This window comes from Onychostruthus taczanowskii, unplaced genomic scaffold (genome assembly GCF_017590055.1).
Source record: "Onychostruthus taczanowskii isolate IOZ18803 unplaced genomic scaffold, ASM1759005v1 scaffold13, whole genome shotgun sequence".
Classification (NCBI taxonomy): Eukaryota; Metazoa; Chordata; class Aves; order Passeriformes; family Passeridae; genus Onychostruthus; species Onychostruthus taczanowskii.
The window spans coordinates 5,926,594-5,954,359 of NW_024498462.1; the positions used below are offsets into that span (position 1 = coordinate 5,926,594).

At 39.1% G+C, this 27,766-nt stretch overlaps 1 protein-coding gene across 2 annotated transcripts in view; it reads left to right on the top strand.

Annotated features, from left to right (window-relative positions):
* Positions 1-27,766, top strand: part of TENM1 (teneurin transmembrane protein 1) — a 227,078-nt gene that overhangs the window by 149,700 nt on the left and 49,612 nt on the right. For both annotated transcript variants that reach the window (XM_041396472.1, XM_041396471.1), the window contains 7 exons: positions 4,023-4,142; positions 5,881-6,142; positions 8,698-8,965; positions 14,279-14,422; positions 19,103-19,352; positions 20,240-20,260; positions 23,667-23,899. In XM_041396472.1, the coding sequence (XP_041252406.1) occupies positions 4,023-4,142; positions 5,881-6,142; positions 8,698-8,965; positions 14,279-14,422; positions 19,103-19,352; positions 20,240-20,260; positions 23,667-23,899 (1,298 nt within the window). The remainder of the gene's footprint in view (positions 1-4,022; positions 4,143-5,880; positions 6,143-8,697; positions 8,966-14,278; positions 14,423-19,102; positions 19,353-20,239; positions 20,261-23,666; positions 23,900-27,766) is intronic.

Consider the following 27,766-nt stretch of genomic DNA (forward strand, 5'->3'; position numbering starts at 1 on the left):
TAATGTTTTTGTCAACTTCAGTTCTCAGGAAGGTTTTTAACTTGTTTCTTTGCTGAGGTTTTGTTTTTTGGTGGTTTTTTTGTTTTAATGCATGCTTCTGGCAAGCTATTTGACTCGCTGCAAATTGCCCACGAAAAGGGTCCAGTGTATGGTACTGAATTAATTACCCTTCAAATGCTGCTTACAGCAACATTGTCAGCAGGAAGAAATGAATGTACCTCACTAGCCTTCAGCTTCATTTCTCTCATTGAAGATTTTAATCAGAAATGTAATACAGTGAATGGCATCTTCTGGTAATGTGACACTTGCAAATTCACAAGCTGCTTGACAGAGTTCCATATCTGAGCCTAATGTCTCAGCCTGAGGTGCTTATTGGAAACTTAATATGCAAAGCAAAAGCAAAAAACTAGCAGGTAAGTAGCAGTAGAGCAAGGCAGAATGGTGGTAAAATAATAAAATGCTTTACATCTGAATACATCTGAAATTAAACTTCTGTTCATATTTTAAATTAGAGATGTCAAACAAACTGCCTGACAGCAGAGACCTGAGATCCACAGAGTAGTGAGTTCCTCAGTTGCTCGTGGAGTGACCCATCAAGCATTGACAGAGGAATCCTACTTTTAGGCCACCTGCAACCCGTGGGAATCTCAGCTTTCTCTCAAAAAGCCAACTGCTCCCTCTGGAGTTGCAGATTTAGTACAGCTTGCCAGGGGACTGGGAACATTTTTAATGCATTTGAAAGCACTAAGGCAGCTTATCAGGGGCATGTTCTTGCCCAGCTTCACCAAATTAGAAAAGACATTTTTGCACTTACTTTCAAGTTAAAACAGCTTGGAAAGCCTTAGGTCTGAGATTATGCAATCATCACAAATAGGTGGCTATTGGACAGATAGTACAAGTTATCCCCCGTGAGAAAGCAAAGCAGGGCAGTCAAAGGAGTGTGGAATAAGTCTTAGAGGCAGAAAGTACAGTGCATTGAGGAAACATCATGATCTTTAGAGCTTTCTCTGCTCAAATGAAGAGAAGCAGTGAGTGGTAGCAAGGCCTCCAGCTCAGCTGGGAAGAAGATGGATGCTGAAGCAAGGAAGCGTGAAGTGGCAGTTGCCTGTGAAGGGACATCACTGCAGGGAACATGCTCTAAAAGCTCTGTAAGGGAAGGAATTAAGTGAGGTGTTCTCTGAGCAGCCAGCTGCAGGGAACCTGCCTGCCAGCATGCCTGGAGATGTGGGGTCTGCTCTGTGAGCTGCCAGGGCACTGGGGAACAAGGGGGAACTGACTGCAAGCTGGGGCTCTTGGTTACCTCCTGAGCCTTGGAGAGATGGTCATGAAGTAACTGAAAAATGTTTTCATAGCTGCAGTAAATCCCAGAATTAAAGGTAATTTCTGATCAAATGCTTAGTCAAAGATTTAGTGGGTTCTGGTAATTCAAAAAGAGGCCAGAGAAGACTCTTCAACTTAGAGTAGGTCATAAAGAGACATTAAATAATGAGGACAAATATAGGAGCACAGAGGCAGGCTTAGGACATTTAAAATCCAAGAGATTAGAAAGACAATTCAGTACAGATAAATGTAGAATAATGAGGTTTATGTGTCTTTATCACATACCGTAAATATGTGTGGCTTGTAAAATATGATGAATAAAAAAGGAGAATGTTGAAAGATAAATCTCTTGATATTATTTATGAATAATGGGAAGTAAAGTGAATGAGTAAAGGAAAGAAAGACCATGGATGGAGATTTTGATGAGCTTTTGTCATACAATCTGTGTGCTTGATGAAATATGAGGACAGAGTAGTGTCAGAAGACAGGTCTGTGTGGAATGAACAAACAGGAGTGGAAGAATAATGCACTGAATAATGATTACTCCCAGGGGTCTCCCTCTCACACCTATGTGTGTTGTAAATGCATGGAATGCATTAATAAAGGTATTAGAAAAGAAAATGCACATCTGTTGATGTCAGAAATATGGGAAAATAATATAAACAAGTATTTTCTGCTCTAAGAAATCAGAGTAATTGGACCTGGCTGTTCTTTTGAGTGAGTCTTGTGAGTCTGTTGAGACAAACAAGAGCTCAATTGCCTTCAGTGGAGCAGCAAATTTTGGGCCACAAATAGGACCACAACCAATTTACTTCATGTAGAAGACAAAACAGGTGATAAATCAGAACTCTTGTTTTGCATATTGGCAGTAATGTAGCATCTCCCATTCCTCTAGGATTTATCAGCATCTTTTCATGGCATGGGAGTATGGAATTCCTATTAGCAACTGTGGTGAATGGTGTACTGGCAAAGAGGTTAATTTTTACCAGTTGTGTGTTCTCAAGTCATAGTCAGATGGGTTTGATGATATCATGGTGATAAATCAGTGTCCTGTTAGTGGCTTGGGAGAATGGGATCTTAAGAAGCATGTCAAAATTTGCTGAAATTTATGTTCTCCTATTTCTGCATATGATTTCATTGGATCATGGTCAATTAATCTCTCTAGGGATATTTTTTTAATTCATAGGACTCCTAAATAACTTTTGTCTGAGGAACTATTAAGTTTTTTCCTTTAGATCACATATTCACTGTGCAGTGGCTGTGTCTGTTGAGGTTTGCCACAATTTTCAAGTTGAGAAAGAAACATAACGATGCCTAAATTTATGTTTGTCATTTATAGTGAGTAATTAATGCCAGTTCACTTCATAAGTATTGTATTGGTTTTGACCCTAAATCTCTTAATGTTAGCAAAAGACTTCTGCATACACTGTTCACTTCATTATCTCAAACCGCAGTTCCAGGAAATAGCTGCAGTGATATCATGAGTTTTTAAGATCTGGGTTGGTTCAGCCAATGGAGGTGCGGTGTAGCTGACAGCCCAGGGCAAAACTACTGGGAGGAATTTCAGTGGAATGCAGCTGTGTAAACCCTTAGAAAATCTCACTAGGTCCTAATCTACACCATAAGGATACTTTACATCGTAGTTCTCATTCTTAGGAGACCTGATACCTGTATGTTTCTCTATTCAGATAGGTAAAAGGCTAAAGCTAAGAAAAAGAGTAATTTCTTCACCATTTCTGTGACTAAGGTGAAAGCAGTGGTCAGAAAGGACAGCAGTAGAGGTTCAAATTGGACGGCAGGAAGAACTAACCATGAGTAGAGCACTCATGCAGAGGCATTGGAATGGGTAACTTGGTGAGCTTATAGAGTTAGACAAGCATCTGTCTGGATTGATGTAGGCATAGTTGATCTAACCCGAGGCAAAGGAATGGACAAGATAAAGTCTTGTATTTCCTTTCAGCTCTCATTTTCTATGACTCTGTGATCCTGTTAGCCTCCGATTAGACGCACTTAGTAATGAGTTCGCTTTCCTGTCCATTGACTTTGATGTCTTCTGCTGTGCTGCCATGTTCCAACCTCTTCACTGGAATGTGAGGAAAAAGTGGAAAGTGGATGCAAGTCCAGCGCATCCCAGAGGGAATCTAAAAGAGCATCACGTGTGACGGGGGATTGAGAAAAATGTATGTTACACTTGATTAGGCACCCTGTAAATTTACCTGTATAACTTTCTGAAGTTGGGTGAAGCCTGTGTGTCTCACTGCTGCCTTATTACATTAGTTCAGCTTTTTTCTGATAGACAGCAATGCCCTATACCTAGCAGCAGGGAATGAGGTTTCATTCTCTCCTTTCACAAACCATCACTCCCTAGAGCTGCAGCAAGCTAAATCACACTATCAGTGAAACCTCTGCAGTGCCACTCAGTGGCAGAACAAATAGTACCCTAAAATTTGTGAGGAAACAGGAAGATATTCTCCCTATACCAACAGTTCATGGGAGAGTCTGTGTGTCGTCCTTATGAGAGAATGCTTTCTCAAATCAATCTTTTGGACTTGTGTGACTTCTCTTCCACAAATCAGCAGTCGGTCAGATATCAGAGTGGTTCCGTCTGTCTGGGACCAAGGCACAGCCCAGTTTCTGAAATCAATGCTCTTCTCACCCTCCTCATGTTTGTAACTTGTTGCCTTCTACTCTTCTTGTTACAGACGGGCGTGTGTCATCCGAGGCCAGGTTGTAGCAATCGATGGGACACCTTTGGTTGGAGTGAACGTCAGTTTCCTGCACCACAATGAGTATGGATACACCATCAGTCGACAGGATGGAAGGTCAGGCTTTCATGTATCATCCTCCACTAGTTTAGGTTTGTGTAGTTAAGGCCATCTGCCAACTTCTATTCATGTACAAAATTTTCATAGACATCACAGTTCACAGTGTGGCTTGAGGATGACATCTGGCCCCCTGCTCTGGGAGCACAGTTGATTGGAGCTCTCTCTAGTGAAGGGACCAAAGAAGAAAGAAACCTGAAATGCAACAAAATTACAGTGACATTCAAACTCCTGGAGTCAAAATGTGCCAGGTCTGCTGTAACAGTACCTTCTTGACATTGGAATATTTTCACAACTCAGGTTTTCCAGGAAATATCCTGTCTTCCTGGGTTTTTTGGGGTTTTTGTTGTTAAGTGTGAATCATCCAAGTAGCTTATTGAGGCATCAGTGAAGCCAAATCCTTTAGTTGATCACCTGAGGCACACAAGGAAAAGTGGGAACAGATTCTTTCCAAAGACAGATGGTTAAATTGCTGTTCCATAACCAGCCCTGGCTTCCCCTTCTTTCCCACCCTCACAGGTCTGAGTTCATTTCTCAAAGCAGGTGAGGTTTCAATATATTCTATAGTGCACTCCAGGGCTGGCCATCCATTTGCAATAGGGTCATGACTTGCTCCTGAACTTCAATTAAGCTCTTAAGGGCTGGATTGTGAATTACAAGAAATCTGAAGCTGTCTTCTGGCAGGGAAAAAGTGGTGCAATTTGTCACTGTTTCCACAATTTCTTTTTTTTTGTTTGGCTTTGCCAATTTATAGAAGTATTGAGCGTGCATATTTATTTCACCTGGGTTTATTGACTTTCAAATCGCACTACTGAAAGTTAGTAATTATCATTTCCTCCTTACGCTAGCCTGGATAAAGTTGTTGCATTAAAATATGCTACCTGTATTTTGCTGTGAATGTAATCGGTGTCATTTGGGAAATGTGATGAGATATGCATAATTAAGTCTGACTTCTTATCAGAGTTTGTTACCATCAAAAACCTCCATAATAGATGCATTCAGTAATACAGAGAGTGAAGTAGCTATTTACATATTACCTTGTGTTGCCTGACTGTGCATGTCAGAAACTCTGGAAATTGAGACTGTGCAGCATACCTTCTATATCCCACTGTTTTGCAGCCCAGATGTGCCAAAGGTTCTTCACAGTTAGCTCCCAGAGGATCACCCTCCTTGTGTTCAAGAGCTGACTCAGTTCTCAGTGCAATTAATCACCATCATACCCAAAAATTTCATATCCTGTGCAGGGAGGTCATATGCACCGTGTACTCAACCTTTTCCTCCTGCTGCTTTTAGAAGGGAAAGGGTTATGTTAATAGAGCTAAGGCCTAACAGGGTTTAAGCTTTCTTACTCTGCTTATTCTTCCTGCATAGATGATGAGTGGCATCCTTTTTCTGGGATAGGGATGTCATTTCATCTAAACCAAAGCAGCTGGGTTGACACTTCTGTTACAGATGGCTTGTTGGTATTGATGCTAGCAGATAAACAGAGGAGAGAGAGGCCAAGTAACAGTGAAATTGTGTGCCTTGGTGTTGATGCTCACAGGGAGAAAGCACACAGAGGTTAAGCTTTGTTGTGGATACCAAAGTGATGCAAGGAATGTACACTTGAATGATTTCACATACTAAATTAAGAGCTGTAATAACAAACATAAAGTTTCTGTTTGTGATGCATTGAAAGGTGTGGTAATGTGATGAAGAAAGCAAAAAGAAACAAAACTATTTGTTTTTTCTTTTCCAGTTTTGACCTTGTGGCTGTTGGAGGAATCTCTGTCACTCTAGTTTTTGATAGATCTCCTTTCATATCTGAGAAAAGAACACTTTGGTTGCCTTGGAATAGATTCATCATTGTAGACAAAGTTGTAATGCAAAGAACAGAGTCGGACACACCATCTTGTGACATCAGTAGTTTTATCAGTCCAAATCCAATTGTACTCCCTTCCCCCTTAACAGCATTTGGAGGGTCCTGTCCTGAAAGAGGAACTGTTATTCCAGAACTGCAGGTAATGAAAATACTTCTAAATTAACTGTTTTTTCTGTTGCAGAACCAGGTTTAGACAATCTTCAAAGACAGTGAGCAAATAACTGCTGTAATTTCATTCACCTGGCAGAATAGCACCAGTGCATATCTATTTGGCACTGTTTAACAAGATGCTGTTGTCTTTATTCTTTCTTTACTTTTTAATATTTAAAAATGCTTTATTTCTTCCTTCAAATAGAAGGAAGTGGGAAATGCTAACATGAATTATTATTGGAATCCTGATTTGTTGGTAGTGAAGCACAAAACCATTGCTAGTTACAGATGAACAGTACAACTTCCCAAACATCAGTGTGAGACATGATGGTTTGAACATTCCTAGGGGTGTTTTATCCATTCACAGCTTTATGTCATATTATTGGGTTTTATTATTTTAATTACTTATTACCAAGGTAGAGAGAGCAATTTTAACATGATCTTTAGGACTTCTTTTTTAATTTCAATGTATTTTTTCTTGACACTCCCTTAAGTGTTTAAAGTAATTTCTAATTAACCTTGTAATTAACTGTTGTTTTACTTGGGACTTAAAAGACTTTGTGAGAGTCAAGCACACACCAAAACACAGCTCAAGTCATATTAATGCCCTTAATTTTTAGTATGCTATTTGAGCAGTTAGATTTTAAAGAATATTACCTCTTCTGAGTTCTCTTTTAATTTCACCAAGCAAGCCTGGAAGATGCTTTGGGGTGTACCTGTAGCCTCATAAAAGTGTTGCTGCTTTATTCTGCATGTGAGACACCCCTGCCTGAACTGAATTATGTCTAAACACCTCTATAGCTATTATCATGCTTCATCCAGTTGATGGTCATAGCATTGCTTCACAGAATGTACTAAGTGAAACTAATGAACATAAATTCAGAATAACTGCTGCACACCAGTAAGAAAAAACTGGGTCACAGTGCTCCACATGAGGTGTGCCTTGGTCTTCTGAGAACAGTGGGGTACTCAAAGATGCAGTCTACTCAGAAGCTGCTCCCCAGTTCTTTCCTTTTTTTTTTTTCTTCTTTTTTTTTGGTCATTGGAGGTTTCTTAGAGGATTGAGTTTCATTGTATGGTTCAGGGAATTGAGGAAAAATTAACTGAGAGTAATAGGAGACAGAGATACATTAGCATGTATTAATGCGTGAATATTTCTTCCTACTTTTTTATTAAAAAATGAAAAGGAATGTCAGATGTATAACAGAGAGGGCAGCTGGGATGTCAGCAGGAAGGAAGGGGAACACTGCAAATCAGGAACAATAAAGGGAGCAGGATTTCCCTGGCAACACTACATTTCATATGTTGAAACGACAAGTGCTGGCAGGCCTCCAGCTGTACTGCAGCAATGCTGTGACAGTGATACTGTTGCAGTGTGTAAATAAAATTGGTTGAAAATGAAGTAATCTATTGTTTAATAGGGAAAATTTTAAAACTGGAAAATATAAACAAAACAGTTTGTCTTTTTCCAAGCAGGATGAATTTAACATTGTGAGAGGTTGATTCATTAGTACAGAAATGCACTAACATAATTAACCTTGTTAACCACAGTCTAGCTTTCAGGTGGCTTTTGAGTGACTGTGGTAGCATCCTCCGAGAAGTCGTTCTCGTCTCTTGCCTGTTCTTCCTCAGTCTGTCCCAGAACATCTCTTTTCTCTCAGGAGCTAAATCCCTTTTTGTAGCTCCAAGGCCCACATCATTCAGAAGGTCAAGGTCAAATTTCTTTTTTCACCTAACAAGCTCAGAGCCTTTGCAGTCCTCCTAGTCTCTGAGGGCCCATCTCTGTTGCAGTGGGAATTGATACCACCCCGCAGTGGGCATATCCAAGCTTGCTTTAATCCAAGTGGTTCAGACAGCAGCACTGACAGCAGGACCCTGGGATTTGAGTTCACTTGCACTCCCTGGAGACTTACCTGTGAGCAAGATGACTGATGCTCAGGCTGTTTCATCCTCACTGCTGTGTGTCTCCAGTTAGCTTGCTAGGTTCCTAATGCTGCACCTTCATACTCCGTGCCCCTTCTTGCTGGAGCTTGGCCTAACTGCACAGATGGTTTAGCAGGAAGGTTTTTTTCCTTTCTTAACACTTCCAAAGTTAAATTTATTGTCTGCAAAGCAGGATAGTATCTTAACATTACAGTGTGTATGATAGAAAATGTGTGTATATGTAAATAAATATTAATTGTATTCCAGTTAAGTGCACTTATTAAGTAAACCGAGTAATAAAGACAAGGTAAAGCTGTACAGTTTGTATGTAAGAAGAGGTGCATAGATGCAGTATTTGCTCCCCAGTACATAAGAGTAAAGCATCAGAGGAAGAGGCTGTTTATCAAACAGACAGCCTGCCATCCAGTAAGTTGACCAAGTAGTGTCTGATGTTGGACATTTTATCATGTGCCTGACTATTTCATTGCTGAAATAAACCCAGTTGTTTCAGTGGTGCTGTGTTCACATCATAATTGTGATATGTAAAACAATTAGCTTGTCTTACTATTACAATTTTGCATTTTTCTTGGCTGTAGATATAATGATGTGTTTTTTTCCAAGGTGGTCCAAGAGGAAATCGCAATTCCTTCAAGTTTTGTGAAGCTCAGTTATCTCAGCAGTCGGACTCCGGGGTATAAAACTCTGCTGCGCATTATTTTGACACACACAGCCATCCCTTCTGGAATGGCCAAAGTCCATCTCATAGTTGCTGTTGAAGGTCGTCTGCTTCAGAAATGGTTTCCTGCTGCAGCCAATTTGGTGTACACGTTTGCCTGGAATAAGACAGATATATATGGACAGAAGGTTTCTGGTCTGGCTGAGGCAATGGGTATGTAGAATCACCTTGATGTAAGCAGAAGCACTCACATACATCAAGCCAGGAAAATATGGCAGATAAATTTTGTTGCTGCTCCTACATTCTTTTAAAACAAATGCCTCTTTAGCTAAAGTCACTGAAGTGACTTGTATGATTTCCCAAGAACATTTATTTTCTTGTTCTTCCAATGTCATCTTTCTAATTTAATCAATTTGAAAATTCCCTTTTCCCTCAGAGAATGGTTATGTACTAATGGCATTATATTCAGCTGTCTCTGTTTTTGAATGTTACTCTGAATATGACCTTTGGTGTGTCATTGTTTCTGTCATTTTTTGGCTGTGACATTTAAAATGTCATTTCCGCTTAGGGTTTGCAAAATTCTAACTTTTGGGCATCTTTTCTTACTACATTTCATGTCTCCAATAGTTAAAATTAGTTGATTGTTGTTTAAAGATGTTTATCCAAAAATCATCATGTTTCATAGGCTTTGTTCAGCAAGCAACTCAGGCTATTCTGAGAATTGCTACAAAAGTGCTGTCTGTGCAAACACATTTTATTTAGCCAGCATTTTTTTCATTAATTTCATGGTTTGTTTTTTTAAGGGCTTTCTATTTTTTAATTTAATTTGATGTTATGTTGTTTAATGGACTAATAGATGCTTTGTATTAGAAATACTGACTTTACAAGCAAAGCTTAGTATTGTGAACCAACCCCATTCACTTTGGTAGCAGTTCTGTTTTCTTTTTTTTAGGGCTATAATAAGCAGCAGCACTGGCAGATCAGGCTGTCAGGCAAGAGTAGTGCCATGCACCCTCTCAAGGAATATGCTTCATTCCACATATGAAAATGCTGTTCTGAGGAGCAGCCAGGAGCTTCCTTCAGGATCTGTTGTGTTGTCCATGCAGGCAGAGTGGCCTGTGCAGAGGCAAAGGTGCCAGAAAGGCTCTGCAGCTCCCAGGGCCTTTGGTGTGTGACAGTGTCACTGTGTGCTCCCAGACAGATGGTCTGGAGGCAGCTCTGTGGGGAGGCAGTGGGGAAAAGGAGCATTTTAGCATTTTCCCTGTCATTTCTTCCCTGAGAATGATGCAGGCATAGACAGACAGGGATGTCCATGATGGGCTATGACACCAAGCTGTGGAGTGTGGTTACATTATGCAACGTGCAAAGGAAAAGGTCAGATGAAGCTCTTCCCAGGGCTGTGGTCCTGCTGTCTCCTTGACCACACACAACATGAGCTGCTGCCTGCAGGGACATTCCCACGTTCCCTCCTTACCCATGGGCCACCACTCACATTCATTTGATCATGAAATGAGCTAGATCAGGAACAAATTCAGCTGAAAACTGAAGCAACCAAGGAATAAGTGATACATTTTTGGCTTCATTAGTTTCCTGATCTGCTGTGAATGCTCATGCAGAAGCTCAGGTCTTCTCATTCCAGCTGTAGCTCACACACTGCATTGGCCTAAAGGAGACCAAACTCCAACCTTGGGTGCAGGATCTCCAGAACTGCTGCATCATCTGTCCTATGTGAAACTGATCTTTCACTTCTGGGTCACATCTGCAGTATGGTGGACAACTTTTTCCTGGTCTCAGTCAGGTGCTGGCACTGACACCAAGGTTCTGAACGCCCCAGGTGTGGTGTGTGGCAAGGAGCAGCAGTGCCCTTCTTAGCCTCTTGACATACAAGAGACCCTGCGAGGGGGCAGATCCAGCCTTGTCCCATTGCTGATACCACTTCCTGTTTGTTTTTGCAGTGAGGGAAGGTATCAGGTGAGTTGTTGGCACATATTTGTGCAAATCCAGAAATTAAAAAATATTCCAGCTTGCCCTTTGGCACTGCCATGGGTGACCAGGCAGGACCAGGTGGGTCACAGGTGCCACCTGGGGCTTTCCTCAGCACAGCTACGTGTGTCACTGTCCCATGTTTCAGAGGGAACAGTTGACTACACTGCTCCCACTGCGTCATCTAAGAGTCCTCTAATGATTGGGAAGTACATATCCAGACTTTAAAAGATTTTAATTCAAATACATAGAATCTCATGAAATGATACTGTAGTTAGTTTCCCAAATTAGGAGTAGATGAGCTTCATGTGTTTAAATATGAATAAAGCTTACACAATAGTGCTGGGTAACAACTATTAAATTATTTAATTGGTGCTTAATTTTTTTTTCTTTTCCTTAAAGTTAGTTAATTATGCTTCTTTCAAAATAGGAGAAAAAATCTTGATATTTTAAGTGCATTACTCACATGCTTTGTTAGATTCCAATAAAGCTTTATTTAATTTGACACACTGTAGTTACTCAGGGACTTTTATCTGCATCCATTATATGAATTTTTGTCAAAATAATTTCTTCTGCCAGTATATTACCAATATTTAATAATGCATTCTATTCAGTTTTCATTTTAATTAAATTAAATTGGAGCAGGTTGAAGTCCTAGAACTCAGGATTGTAACCATCTGCTTTTGGTTTTCTATATACTATAAGCATCTATATTTTTCTTTGGGGTTATTGACAGCACTGATCACATAACCAGTTACAGAAAACAAGACTTTCTGAGCGTATTTCCACATGAAAATGGTTCTGTTTAAACTTGTTGGAGAAATCTTTGCTGGCATGTGTCCAGTCCCCAAGCTCCTCACAAGAGGCCATTTTCTCTGAGTAACAACTGAGATGACAAAGCAGCATTTTTTGTTCTGAAGAAACAAGCATCATGTGAATGTTGCCACACAAAAGTCTGGAGGTAAAGTCTATGTCCCCTTGTAATCTAACACAAGAAAAGGATTTCAGTCAAATCCTCAATAAATGCTCCTGTGAACTCCATGCAGACTCATGCAAGCCCCTGCATCCCACACAGCAGCACTGAAGGGTCTGCAAGGATGAACTCTCTTGGGAGTGAGCATAAACAGCTCTCCAGCAGCCCTACCTGGTGCTGTGCTGTGCTTTTTATTCCTTGTTCAAAGAAGATGGATGCACATAAGTAGAAATATTTCAGGGGAGATTGAAATCGAGGTTACTGTCCTGGTTAATTGTGTTTTTATGTCTTAAGCCCTTAAGCTATAGGTCTGGCACTGATTATTCTTAATAGTTGTATGAAAAGAATTGGGTTTTGATGCAGATGATCAGTAGATCTTTTGAAATCCATTTTGAGACTACCAAGAACAGTACTTGCTGACTCTTAAAGCATAAAACCATAGTCACTAAAATTCACATTCATAGAAGGAAATCTCAGTCACCTCAAAAAAGTGCTAGAATTTGATTGGATCAGAAAGTAACAACCCACAACGAAGGTAAGCTGACCAAGATTTTAATTTCACTTACAAAATTACATTTCTCAAAACCGGCGCCTAACAAAATACTTCTCACATGGCACTGTAATCATCCTACTGACTTTACCAGTGTTGTGCTTTGCCTTGATTACCTTGCATGCAAAATGACTGATAGGAAATTGTCATGGATGTAACACCAGCACTTCCAGGTAGATGGATCAGGAGACCCTGCTCTAAGATCACACAAATATTTCTTTTTGGAGCACAGAGTATAGGTGTCTTTCATAAATATGGGTAAATTCATATAGAAACCTGGTTGTAGACACAAACAAAGTGAGTGTAGTCCAGATGAGAGAGGACAAAATGACAGCTATGCACAGTAAGAGGGCAGGGAACAGTGAACTTCTAAGAAAGGGGGGGATATAATGCCTAGAGAGTATTTGGCAGCTCAGAAACATCAGCTGTAGGCAGGGAATACTGAGGCTTTACAGAGTTAGCTCCAGCCCTGGTAAAGATGCCCCAGCAGATCCATGGGCCCAGATTCCAGGCTCTGCAATAGGTTATCCTCCCTTGCCCAGCTCTCAGCTGATGACTGTCCTGTGGGTCCCTGAAGGGTCACTGAGGCAGGCTGAGGGGCTGTGCTGAAGGGCACACACCGCTGACCCGGGACTGAACGCGTTAAGCGCATGACTGGAGAAAAGATTTTGATGTGTAGGTGGCAAATGTGAGGTTGCTTCATAGGAAAAATCTGCACTTTATCTTCTCTCTGCATTAACACCTAGAAAATAGTGTGCTGGGTGACTGAACCCTTCTGACTCATCCAGCACAGGATGTGGCTGTTCTGGAAGTTCCCTGCCCTTTCTTGGGCTCTCGGCTCAGGGTGGGACCCAGAAGCTTTGCTGGTGTTGGTTGTAAGAGCTCCTGTAATAGGAGAATTGGACAAAGTGCTGCTGGACCCTCAGACTGAAACCTGTAATGTTTGAAATGTACAATATTTAACAGTACTTAAGGAAATGTGATTTTTACGAGTCAGAGTTCAGCTGCAAAATAGGTTCTTTCTGCTAAAATGGTAAAGGAGCTCTAGAGCTGTTCCTGTAAGGAATAACTTTCAGTTTGCCATAAAACATTTATCTTATGCCATAAAACACTTATTTATCTCTTAACAGAAATATTCCCTGTTAAAGCTGGTCAAAATATTTTGATTGTATACAGCAATGGATAGGTGGTATTAAAACTATTTATGGTTTAAGTAAAATATACCTAAAGCTGTTACGTAGAAGAAATGAAAAGAAACTACTAAGAATGTTTAATATTTTTTTAATTTTGTATCTTAAAATATTTTTTTAAACATTTTTATTTTGGAAAGGTTGAATTATTTCAATATTTCCTAGGTCAAATCATGGAATTTGGTGTCAAAAAATTATTCTTCCTTTATTAATGGGTTTCACTGAAATCTAGTAAAGTTAGAGATAAATAATTTTTTTGAAAGTTTGGTATATTAAAGATATCAAAAATTTTGAAGTTTTGTTTTGTTTTATGGAAACTAAAGGAGAAGGGTTTTAATCAATTTGAGTTCCCAAGACCCACCATCCTTAGGGAAATTCAAGATTTTTCGTCAGGTATTTTGGTAATATGTAATTCTAGAAATGTTCAGCTTGTCAATCCATTTCTGCCTAACTATAATTTTTATAGTCTGCAAACAAATTAAAACCAATTTGTTTTCGATTCTTTTCTGTTAAGCTGTTACTCAGGTAATTAGCAGAAACACAATAAACAATCAAGTCAGGAGTCATTGGAGGAGATTTATAATCTTATGAAATCCATAACTGATACCACAGACTATTTTCTGCTTTGAAGCAGTAGTAACTGTAGCTGTAATAACATAATAATCTCTTAAAACCCTTTTTTCAAAAAATACCATACAATAGCAATCAGGCAGAGGAAAATTAGTAGCATCATTACTTGACAGGTGAATATCAAAACCTGGAATGAAAAAGTGCGTAGCAGCTCACAGAGGAAAAGGTAGACTGAGACATCTTTAATTATTTGTTTGCAGTGTCGGTGGGATATGAATATGAAACATGTCCTGATTTTATTCTGTGGGAGAAGAGAACAGTAATCCTTCAAGGCTTTGAAATGGATGCTTCAAATCTGGGTGGCTGGTCTATAAACAAACACCATGTATTAAATCCACAAAGTGGTAAGTCCTTCCTTTATTAACTGCCCACGCAGAAGGAGAATACAAATTTTAAAGGAATTAATTGTTCAGGTTTTAAGTGTTACACTTCCTAATGTGTAATCCTCTTTGAATGGGCACCCTCATGTATTGAGAGCTGAACTGTAAATGCCATCTGAAAGAATATTTTGAGTGTTCTGGCTCCCAGGGTTTAGACATTAATATCACTGACTCTTGCGATCGCTAACACATTGTGGTCGTTCAGATGGGAAAAGGGCAAACTAATTTGGGTTCATTCTCACCCAGCTGGTATAGAAGTGCCACATTTCAGGTCAGACTGTAGTGTTACATTCCCAGTGAAGTGTCTACCCCCCTAATTCATCCTGTGACTGCCGCCAGTTTGTAGCAACACAGCCCCAGGCAGACAAACCCTGCTTGATCACAGACCAGCACTTCCAAACCCACACTGCCAGTCTGCTGTGCAGTTTTTGTGGCTGCCCACTCTGTGGAGAAGCACAGTAAGTCACTCCTCAGTACAAGCAACCCAACACATTTCAAAGCATTAGTAAAAAAATAAAAACATTAAATGCTTTTAGTGTCATAACATTAACCCTGCAGACATGTCCTTCAGGCATGGAGGCTTGAATATTTTTTCCCAGTGCTTTTATTTTACACCTGGAGAGGTTTCTTTTCCTCTATGACCATCTATGATCATGAACTAGTGGGACTAAATTATTAAAACAATACTTGGTAGATAAATTATGGTAACTATATATGGTTTTGCCAATAAACAGATATCTCGTTGGCCAGGAGAAGAGAAACTTGAGGTCATATTTTAGCACTTATAAGTCAACAGAGTATTGGATTCAGAAAAGTTCTCTCAATTTGCTCCAGCTGAGAGTCAGTCCAATAAAATCTATTTCCATCTGCAAATTTCTGTTGATGAAGATGCATGCACAGATGTATGGCTCTCAAGTTTTACAAGTTCTGTTTCTGAATGCACAGCTACAGTATAAATATTCCAAATACAAAAGGTCAGATTTAGTTTGTAAATTATCTGGATTTCTGTTTTGATTTAAAATAGTTTGACATTTTAAACAGCAGTTCTTTCATTCCCTGTCTTATTGGTTTGTATAGATTGTCTCTTTTAAATGCCAGCTATTGACATTTAACAAAGAGAAATCTGACCTCAGTCAGCTGAGCCCCAACTGTGAGTCCCATAGTCTGCTCCTTAGTGCCAATTTACCACTTGCATAGTTTAATTTCAAGACTAAATTGCTGGCAGTAACTCTAATTTATATGACTATCTGATAACTGCAGTGGTTACTACTACAATTCACCCCGTAGGCACTAGCATGTTCTGAGATTTTGTAAAGTATACAATTATAATCCAAGCTGGGCTTAAGCCGCTGCTCTCCTGAGCACGAGGAGTGTGGTGACAAATTGCTCCCTGTCCCCATCTCAGCTGTGTGGCTGAGAATGCCAGAGAGCCCTGAGCTGTCAGCCCCAAGCCACCTCCTCTCAGCTCAGCTGGGCTGTGCCCACTGCACGGATGGGGAACGTGCAGCTTCTGGCACCTGCTCCTCTTCCTCGCCTGTTCCCTCTGTGCTGGCCACAGCAAGGCTGAAGTCAGGGAAAGCTGCCAAACACCTTGACCCATCACCTGCAGAGACACAGGAGGGATGGAGAGGGCATAAGGACATCTGACTTGAAATCCTGACCCATCACCCCACACCTTGACACAGGAGGGATGGAGAGGGCATAAGGACATCTGACTTGAAATCCATGGTCTCTTCTGTTTTCAGTTTGCGTGTCAGAGCTTCTCCAGCGAGGTGGCAAAGCCCCGGCTCAGGGAGGTGTCAGAGGTCCCTCAGGACTGCCACAGGCTTTGAGCACCCACACCTGACTCTTGTACAGCAACTAGAAAAGCAGCTAAGGGCAGAAAAACAATTACTGTAGCAAAGCTGGTGCACACCTACCAGAGCAACGTGTAGGTTCATATTAAAGCAACAAAACAAAATAATGAACTGTAACCAAAAGGATAAAAATAACAATTGTGCTTCTGATCTTACTGGAAACAAGAGAACTGCACTTCCATTTCAAATATATAACATGGGCTTTAAATAAGGACAAGAATATGAATCAAGCTAGAATTATGTATTTTAGACTTATCTCCATGCCACCATGACAGATATGAAAAGCCTGCTTGAGTACGAATATATTAAGATTTTTCACTTTTTAATTAAAACATCTTCTCTGTATGTATGAAGAACTGCTCTTTTTAGAAGGATGAAACTTTTATGATTTTGAAACACTGCCACTGGATTAACTACAGAAACATCACTGGAATATAACATTCTCTACTGCAAATTGCAATTTTATTTTCAAACTAAAACTAGAAGCACTTTGCTTGATTTACTAGTCCTGAAAATCTTATATCTAACTACAGCCATTAAGCCTGGTCATCCAGGAGGTTTGCTACTGTGCACAACATTCCTGCTCAGAGCCAGGGCAGATGCTCTTCTTTCCCTCCCCATGAAGATTGCTCATTCTGGAGAAGTTACAAAATAAACTGACTAACAAGAAATAGATGCAATTTTACAGACTTGCAATTCATAGCAATGTGGAGGTACATGTATTGACATGCAGAAACTTTAGCAAGTGAAAACTGTGTTCTACTGCCAGATGTAAGGATTTACAAAAAGAAAGAAAAAAAAAGCCAAATTTCAGCAGAATTGATGTGAAATAACAAATATTGTTCCAATGTGGCTGTCACTGGAAGCTCATTTTTTTTTTTTTAATGTATGCAGTTTTTGCATCAGTCTGGCTGTTAGGTTAAGAAAGAGTCACATTCTGTTTTCAGCTGTACTCCTCTGCTCTTTTCCCACTTCCTTTTCCTCACCAGTTGGGAGGTTTGATCACTTCTAATTTGTGACATGATTAGGGTTTGATGTTTTCTGGTACCAAGGTTTTTGTCACTTTGGAAGATCATCAGGGCATTATTCATAATCAAGAAGAAAAGAGATACCATAAATATTAGTTCCTGCTTTGAGGTCTTTTAAAGACACCTGTATCTCATGAATACAAATGAATGTGCTATAAACCAATTTTTCAGGGTATTATTTCAATTAATTTTTTTTCTGATGGGCAAGTGTACTGATTCCATTTTTATTTATCTGGAGCAAGGAGGAGTAGTTTTAGAGGGACTTTATGCTTTAAGGTAATTTCAACCCCAGTGCAACAGAGCATCAACTGAAATTAAAGCAGCAGCTCAAAAGCCTGATATTAAGCACACACTTAGATTTATTGACAGCAAAACATATTCTCCAGAGCCCTAATTATTTACTGGCATTTGTAAAAGGATGTTGAAAGATTACCTTAACATTGTAATTTCAGACAAAGGGCAGCATCTTCATTTCGTAGTATTTTTATCCACTGCATAAGAGAGAATATTGCCATTTATTTTACTGGCATATTTCTAGGATGCTTTTTTTTTTAAGCCATCATTCAAACAAATCTATGCATTCTGTCCTCTATTGTTCATAGATTATTTTTTTTAATACAATTCCCTTCAAAATAGCTGTGGTAACATTCAGTAATTTCCAAGGTGAATTTTGTCTTCAGATTTACCTGAAAGTCACAAAAAATAGTTTAAACAGAAGTTGGTAGAGACAATACATAAATGTGTTTGCTGAACTTTGGAAAAACTCAGACATGTCTCAGCATGTATTTCCTGCAGTGTCTAGAATATTCTCATTTCTCAAGTCCTCCAGAAAGTAAATTCCCATGTGTTTGTTCCTTTAATAGTGCCAGTGTTCTGATGAAGCACTGGGCCTTTCAAGGGAAATACGAAATTTTGAACTAGAATATAAAAGAGTACCTTTCTTCTGTTTGCAGTAGCCAAATTCTTGCAATGACATGTAATTTCAAAGATACTTCTTAAGTATATTGCCACATTGTTACTTAAAATAAACATTATAGCTGTCAGCTTGAAAAAATGCATCTTTGTACTAGTTCTGGTTTCACTGGTTACTAGTTCTAGTAATTGGGAAGACTTTGAATAGTGTATGCTGCAGAGCAGTGCTAAAATAAACCATTTTAGCCTTTATGGCAGAAGGTAGGATATTGCTGGGAAGGCATTCACTGGTGCCTCACAGTTGCTCCTTGACTCTTAACTTGGCTTTGCTGCACTTGGCACCATTTTCATGTACCATGAAGGACTCACAGTTGAATTTGAATATTGATTTTGTACTGCCACTCGGTGCTCTTTTGTAAAAAATGAATAATGGTCCTGCTATTAATCTCCTTTAATTAAATATTCAAACTGTCTAAGAAATTCCTCTGCTACCTAATAAAAATTTATGAATAAAATGAATATTAAAGCAGTAATCCCCAAGAAATCAGATAGCACTGCAATTAGGAGTCAATTTGTTGGAGCATTAACCAGCCATGAGTTTTCCTCCTGATGTTGGCTTTAAAATAGCCACTAGCCACTGCTGAACAAAATGGTGACAGTGAAGCTTGGGATGAACAAAACTGGAAAAGATTAGTGGAACCCTGTGACAGTCCTTAAAATATCAGATATTTGTTGCTATTTTGGTAATCTGGTTTTCTAGAGGATTTTGTAATCCAAAACTGCAGAATAGTTTAAATGCCACACATTTGCTTATTTTATCTGTGTTTTCTTCCCTCGTCTCCCTTTAGGAATTGTGCACAAAGGAAATGGGGAAAACATGTTCATTTCCCAGCAGCCTCCAGTCATCTCCACTGTGATGGGCAATGGACACCAGAGGAGTGTCTCCTGCTCCAACTGCAATGGGCTTGCCCTGAACAGCAAACTCTTTGCCCCAGTTGCACTCGCTTCTGGGCCTGATGGAAGTGTCTACATTGGGGATTTCAATTATGTCAGACGCATCTTCCCCTCTGGAAATTCGATTGGCATATTAGAATTAAGGTAAAAAAATAATTGGCTTTCTCTGATCAGTGTGCATGAACCTGGCTGTGATATGCCTGTAAAAACTAGGGTGACCTTTTATCCCTTGGGACTTAATAAAATAGCCACATGTAGTTGCTTTGTGGCCGTGTGTCATCAACTGTCAAACCAACTTACCAGAAAACTTACAGTTACTTGTAGTCATCAGTTAAATAGGATGCTTTAAGTGGCCTGTAGAACAGGTCTTGCATAATGAATTTCTGCAAATTGCAGAATTAATAAAGCTGATTTTTCATCCTGTGAGGTTTTCCATACATTTTCTCCAATAGTTAAAATATACCATGATGCATATTTTTGAAGAAATCTTCATAATTCCACAGCAAACATGCAGAGTAGCATGTCAAGTCACAGCACTGGGCCTATAGACTTACTACATTTACAATTAATGCACTTACACTGTTCCTCATGAGCAGAGGATGGGGCTCAGTTTAAGCAGCCAGGAGCAAACCTGGCATCACAGACATGCCAGAGGCTGAGCCTGGGCTGCCCTTAATGACTCCCCTGTAATTATCACCCCAGCTTCCCTTTCCCTTTGAGGCACACAAGGGAATGCAGGAAAGATTTTGGACATAAATACATGAAATTTCTCTTATTTAACATCCACCTAACTAACATTGCTGGTGATGATTCTGTATGCTGATTGTTCAGAATTAACTTGGCAATGCGTGGGCAGTTTCCTCAAACAGGAAACAGTTTGAGAGAAAGAAACACAAAGTAAGAGGATAAACAATGTTTTGTTAGTAGGAAACAGGTCTGTGAGTAATCAGGCAAAGAACACATTTCTGTCAGGGACTAATATTCCTTGTCTTTCTCTTTCCTTTTAAACCTGAACTGATCTGCATTTCCAGGAATAGAGACACAAGACACAGGTAAGTAAAATGTAATAACTGTTATGTAAACCACATTCAAGGAGACAGTCTTACAAAAGTCCTTTTAAAAGTCGGGATATAGAGAAACACTCTGAATGTAATAAATATAAATGGTAATAAATACAAATGTTAATTAAATTCACCTTTGTTTATTGTTCAGAAAGTTTGATTTGTTCTTGTTAGAGTAGTAAAGTCTCCCTCTAAAAATCAGTTTCCTGATCACCAAGAGATGGACAGGTTTAAACCTGAACACTGAGAGTACATTTCATAGCTGTCATACCCATTTCACATGGTGTTTAACTGATCACAGATATAGCCATGCAAGGAAACAAGAGCTTTAGCTACTAAAAAAATAGTTTAAAAGGCTACAGAAACACACTGTACTTTAGTGGACTGTGCTTTAGAGGTTCTGGGGTACCCTGAGCTTTAAAACCTGCCAGTTACAGAGTGCATGGCAGAGCCCAGAACTGCAGATGCTGTGTCAAAGCTCAGTCCTTGCTTCTCCAGCTAAAGACAAAGCAAGTGGCTTTCCCCCTTTCCAGCTGGCATTTTAGCATTGCAATTTAGGGATTTCTTTAAAGGAATGAACATTGCACATTCAGCTTCTGCGACAGACGGTGAGGGAGTTGGTTCCTACAATCCAGCTGCAGAAGTGATGTTGCATGCTAGAAAGAGACAGCAAGGCACTCTGCTTAGAAATAAACTTCTTAGCATTCCAGTACTTAAATGAGATAAATAAGCCAGCACTAGTGCAATATAAGACAGTAACTGCATGGCATAGTAGGGAGCAGTGTGGACTGAGCTGTGTTTACAGCATGAGGGTATTGGTTGGAATTGCTCACTTTAGCCACAGGACTGCTATTGAATACTATAAATTATTTACCAGATTATGTCACATATATTTTACAATTAAAACTTTAAAAGGAAAAATAATTCCTAGTTGGTAAGTGCAAAGTTCCATTTTTTAACTGAAGGGTTGTTTCCGCTTGCTTTAAACTGACCAGTATGTTTGTAAACTAAATTTCTCTGTAATGGATTAAAAACATAAAGCAACTTTTACATTTAGAGGTTCACTTCATAAAGTAGATTTTTGTTCTTTTTAATACCTGTTCACTAGTACTAGTTTCTTGATATGAGCTTCAACCTTAATTAATTATGACAATATTCAAGTATCCCAGCCCTATTAATTACAATAATAATGTAACTGCCACTATTCTGTCCAAGCGAATTTTGTAGAAAATAAGAGGAAATCACTTGAAGTTAATGTAGTGTTTGAGCTGATAGGGGAGTACTCAACAATCCCACTGTGTGCCATTCTCTTGAGGCTCTAAAGGTCATAGTCATGGTGGAAATTTATAGAATGCTCAAAGAAACATGTAGAAGCAGCAGGTAAAAGATGGCTCCTGACAGTCCAGGCAAGAAAAAGCTTCAAAATCCAGCTCCTCTACACAACTTTTAGCCTCCAAAAGAGTTATTTTTACCATGCAAAAACACAATACTGTGTAAAAAGGGAGAGTTTGGCAACCAGTAAACTGAAAATGCCACTGATTTTATTTTTGACTGTTTACAAACGTCTTATCCCATTTGTTTTTCTTGTCATCATGATTTTAATAAGCTATAGCAAAGCTGTTAAACTGGTAAAAATGGAAACTAAACTTCGAGAAAAGTACAGAGCAAAATTTAGTACAGAATTGTACTGAAAAGATTAATTTTAAATCCTAGTCTACTTCATATAGTTTTCAAAAGGCTAATTAAATCAACTCAAATTTATATCTGATTACAATCTTCTGCAAAAATAGCAAGTTTTTAAAATTGTGTTTCATTTTTTACTAGTACTCTTTAAGCATTTTAGTATGCAAGGCTTTAAGCATAAACATGAAGTTTTCTAACAGCTGGTCTATTAAATCTAATGACAAGGATGACAGAAAATGTGTCTACAAGGAGAATATAGAGTGACCCCTGGTTATCTGCAGCTTTTGCATACTGAACAACATGTTTATTTAAAATCTAGAATTCTCCTTGCAACTTTTTTCATAGAAATGTTTTATTTAAAACTCATCATTTGGCTGGCCAGTCACTCCTGACCTCGATCCAGAAAGCAAAAATGATTCTTGATATTTTCAACAAACAGATTTTATAGTGGTGCTACCTTGGTGTTAATTGCTTTTAGCTCATCCTCTTACTCATATTTCATCATACCACTGTCCTGTCATTCCCTGTGGCTCCTAGGACTGGGTTTCACATCTGTTCCCCAGCTCTGGGAATTTCACTGAGCATCGTCAAACCCACCACAAACAGACCTGGCCCAGCTGAGAGGAGGAACTCACTTCACAACTTTGTTGCAGCAATCTTAAGTGTTAGTTAATTGTACCAATATTAATGAAATATCTCCTAAAAATTAAGGGGAGGTATTTTTTACAATTTCTTTAATCTAACTGGGCATATAGAACCCAGACACTTTTCAGAAGTCTCCTCCTCCCACTTAGAGGAACACAGTAATTGTCAAAAATATTGTCTGAGCACCTAAACTCTCAGCCTGTGCCTCTCTCCCACCATTTCAGTAACCAGCTGTGTGATTTAAAGGCTCTCTATCTGGATTTTTAGTTAGGCCCCAGTGCAGGCTCAGCAAGCTCAGGATACTAGCACGTGTGCCATGTGCTTAAAAATTTTCTTCTAAGTGGAAATTAACTTTGCACTGAAAAAGAAACTTAACGTCTTACTAGATAATAAGATGCAGCCCAGTTTTCAGATTAGAATTTATGATCCCCACCATTTAATTAACATATGTAAATATTTTTTTAAATAACATTTTATAATCTCAATAAGGCAGTGACAGTGCATGAATTATGGTGCATTAATTCATCCCTAGTTGCACTGACAGTACTTGGCCTTCTGCCTTGCTCCTGACAATACAGTCGGCAGGAATTAAGGCACCATATTTCACACCTTCCTATTTCCTAAGGTTTAGAAACAGATAAAAATAACCAAGAGTGGGTATTTGTGCCCATCCAGATCAGCCTGTGATTCACTTTGCTGCAACTCATAGATTTGTTTTCAGTGCCAAGAGTACTAGGATGTATCAGATATATAAAATTTATCTTGCTTTTGATAGTAATAATTATAACTAAGCTGAATTCACTCCAGTTAGCTTTATCCTGAGTGGCTTGGTACTGATGGGCAGACCAACTGCCCCATTACCAGTCTCTGCCCCAGCTCCCTGACCCAAAACTCACTGCTCAGGCTCTGTAGCAGGACACTGGTGGTGTTTTGAGCTGCTCTCACACCTCTGTCCTCTTCAGATCTCTGAGCTGATGTCTTCAGATAAGTAAAGTACAATTGTTGTACTGCCACAGAGATGTACAAGAAAAAAACAAGCTGACTTTGATGCTCTTCTCTTCTGTTTTAGTACCAGTCCTGCACATAAATATTACTTGGCTGTTGATCCAGTGTCAGAATCCCTTTACTTATCAGATACCAACACCAGAAAAGTCTACAAAGCAAAATCTCTCACTGAAACAAAGGATCTGGCCAAAAATGCAGACGTGGTGGCAGGAACAGGTGATCAGTGCCTTCCTTTCGACCAGAGTCACTGTGGGGATGGTGGAAAGGCGTCCGAGGCCTCTCTCAACAGCCCAAGAGGTAAGAAAAGATTTTATGTGGGGTACTTAGTGTTGGTCATCGTATTTCCTGTCATTAATTAGGAACTCAGATGCAACTGGATGTACAAAAATGTGTCTGTGGCAATGATTTAACCAACTATTAAGCCAAATCATTTAATGAGGCTTATTCATGTCTGCAGTACAGCCAGTCCTTTATGAGAGATCAGCATGGGCAGCAGGCTCCAGCTAGAATCCTCTGATTACTCTTCCCTGTATGACAACACTCCTCTTTGATTACCTTTCAATTGCAAGGTGGCAACATTTAATTATATGTAACTCTTAAACAAATTATATGGTGTCAAAGTCCATTTTTGAGATGTTATGAATCAGGTGAGTGTTGTAATGTTAACAGAGCTTACTCATACATGGTAAGTTAGGGCTGTTCAAATCAGCCAGCAAAATCGAGTATATTTGGAGCTCTAGTTTGTCTTTTCTTACTAACACACTTTGCAAAACATGAGCATCTCCCCTGCTGCACATGAAACAAGCATTTTACTGCATTCTCCCTGTCAAGAGTACATCCAGTATTGTCACAGGCAAAATGCGTGCGAAGCCTTGAATCCCCACCAAAGCCACAATTAATCCCCTCACAGTGTGCACTAGAACTGTGATAAAGTCTCTGGATTTGGTGCTCTAAAGCAGCTGATCACCTCAACTCCCACTGCAATCCCTGGAACAAAGGGCACTCAGCAGCTCCCAAGGCAGAGCCCTGCGTGGGCTGCGCTGCGCTGCCCCCGCGCCTGCTCACAGCTGGCTCAGTGCAAGGGCTTTGGTTATTTTTCGTGAGCTAATAAAGGAAGGCTGTACATCAGTAGGAAATTAGAATGTACATCCAGGCAGAAATACCTCTAAGACAAGCAAATAATCCTGGTTTAAGGTTTAGCAAGAGACACATTGTAATTATAGAGTGACTTTAGCGTGTCTTTAATGATAGTAGGTAAGTGTGAGGTAAGTACAAATAAATGTTAATCTTCAGGCAGATAATTAACGTAATGAATCACTTCTAAAACTAGTAGAAAACAAAGGTTTTCAGATCCTTTATCAGGAAAGTGTGATTCTATGAAAGTGATCAATGTTTTATTTATAATTGCAATTGATTATACCCAATTACAATACAATCAGTTGTTCCAACTTATTTTCTTAGTGAGAAAATATGTTGATGAAGATGTTGTGATACACCGTTTACTTTAAGGACACTCATACTTACTTCCTTAATAGTAGGTTCTAGTCATAAAGAAATGAGGAGGAATAAAAACACAAGTCAGGAGTTCTCAGGCAGCCAGCAATTATTAAAAGAAATTGTGAGCAGACAATGACTCTTCTATTGGCAAATTCAGGCAATGACTCCCAGGTGCTTTACATTTATGCACCTCCTCTAAATAACATCAGTTTGAAATGATCCAGTTTATTAGGTTTTTATTTTAATCTTGAGTAAGTCTGGACAGCCACATACCCTTTTTGTGCAGGCCCTAACAAAATGCAGCATCAGCTCATGGTCCCCAGCAGTGGGATCAGAGTAGCACTGAAACAGCCAAGTAGCTACAGCTCCTTGTTTTCCCAGAAACTGTAAGAGGCTGAATAACCCTGAAAAGTAGAAGGAAGTGTTTGCCTGGTACCCACAGGTCTTTATTAAGAAACAGAGATGTCTCCCATACTTTACAGTTTTAGAGATTCTTTTGGATCACTTATTTTGCTTGTTCTTGAAATATTTGTCAAGTCAGAAGATGTCATATTTCTATTGAAATTACATTCAAACAGTATAAAGAAAACTGTTTTCTGTAGGAAGCAGAAAATTTTGACAAAAACTTCTTAACCATGTTTAAAAATCCTTGGACACACAGACACACAGTGTTATCTAGCATTTGACCACAGAAATAAATGAATTGTTTCTGGTTTTATACCTCTGAGATTTTTACAGTACAATTATAGGTCCTAGACAGAGTCATTGCCAAGTTATTAAATATAATCACTTGCATTATTCAATTAATAATTTGTATTTATTTCTTAATCTGATACAGGAATATTGCTAGCTTATTTACTTTATTTGCCTTCTTTTTCTTGTCCTGAGTATTCCTTCCTATGATAAATGAAAAACTATTTTCCCCCTTACTTGATAGAAAGACAGTATGTGAAAAAGGACTCCATCTTAAAAGTTGGACTCTAATTTTTGCTACTAGTTGCTTGTATATGCATATAAGGGGTTATCTAGAGGACTGTGTTTTTCCATTTGCAAAATTGATATGAAATGCCTACTGTGTAATGCTTGTGAAACTTAATCCTGTTTGGTAACATCCTCAAAGCTGTGTTAATAGGTGGAAATTCAAATTCTCTTTCTTACTTACTTTTCTGGATGAAAGTTGCTTTGAAAAGTGCTTTAACTTTTCTGAACTCATATACATTTTTCTAGTTCCTTGAAGATGCAGGGAGGTTTGAGGAGAGTCCTACATTGTTATTTCATTATTTCTTTCATCAATGTTTATTTTCTCATTATCTTTATTTGGCAAGACTGCCTTTGCCTAGTGACCAGAAATTAAATGCCAGACAGGAAAATATCATGAAGTAACACTAATCAATTCTGATTTCATCTTTCCACAACTTTCTTTTTACAGGTAGCAAACACATGTAGCTTTGTTCAGTCTGTTCCCCACTCTCTGTGAAGGACTGGAGATGGGGCTTAGTGAAAATTAATCTTGCACTATTGTATGTTGAGCTGACTTTGAAAGATGCTTTTAAACATGCATGGCTGATGTAGTTGAAATTTGAACTTCAATATATTATTTTTACTGCAACTTTCTTTAATTCTGTAGAGATCTCAGACTAATGAGTCATGTAATAGATGACCAAGTACTTAAGCAGAATGTGAAATGATACAAGGTGGGGACATAAAATAAGATCTGTGACAAGCTGAACACATTTATTACACAAGAAGATATTGAAAATGAAGAAGTAACTACACAAGATATTAATCATTGACTGAATTCCAATCACTTGAACTTTACCAAGTAACAGATTTTAATTTTGGGGTGGGGAATTCTGTTTGGTGGGTTTGGAAATTTTTTTAATAGAAATTATTTATGGCACATCTAGTTGCCAGCGCTATCTTTTAAACAATCTGATTAGTATTTATGATAAGGTACTTGAGGATCATGTTCTGATTTTAACTAGATTAGTCATTGAGTATTGGAGCAGTGGGAGGCACTAAAATGAATGGAAATACTTGGGACTTGTGCAAAGCCAATGCTTGAATCAACACCATTAAACACTTACCTACCCTGCCCTTCTGAAATCAGTGTGCTTTAGACCTGTAAATAGATTTGACTTTCTAAGCATAATTGACAGAGGCAGTGAGAGTTTGAGACAATCAGGTTTCCACATTCTTGCTGAGCCCCAGTGTCTCCCAGGCAGCAGGGTCAGAGAAGTGCCCGATTAACATCCCATTTCCATTCCCTGGTGTCTGTGAGCAGCACTCACCCAGGACAGCTCTGCTGGAAATGCCAGCTGTGTAACTTCTGTGAAAACAGTAGGTGCCTCCAGTGATGCTGCCCTAAACATCAGGGTGATTTACACCTTTTGGAAAGCCAAGGACTAAATTTAAAGATGTAAACATTTAAGGTCCTGCAGTGTCTGCTTTTTGATTCCTGAGCTAGGTGCACACACTGTCTGTGCAAGCCCAAGCCATGTCAGTGCCTCGAGAAATTGGACTGCACACTGAGTACAGAGTACTTGGATGCACTGCAGTGACCTCTCTGCAGATGCAGTGACCTCAAAGAAAGCACCAGGGGAATGGTGAAGGTTGGAGTAAGTTCTAAATCCAATGCACAAAAATACCTTATCCACAGCTGTAACA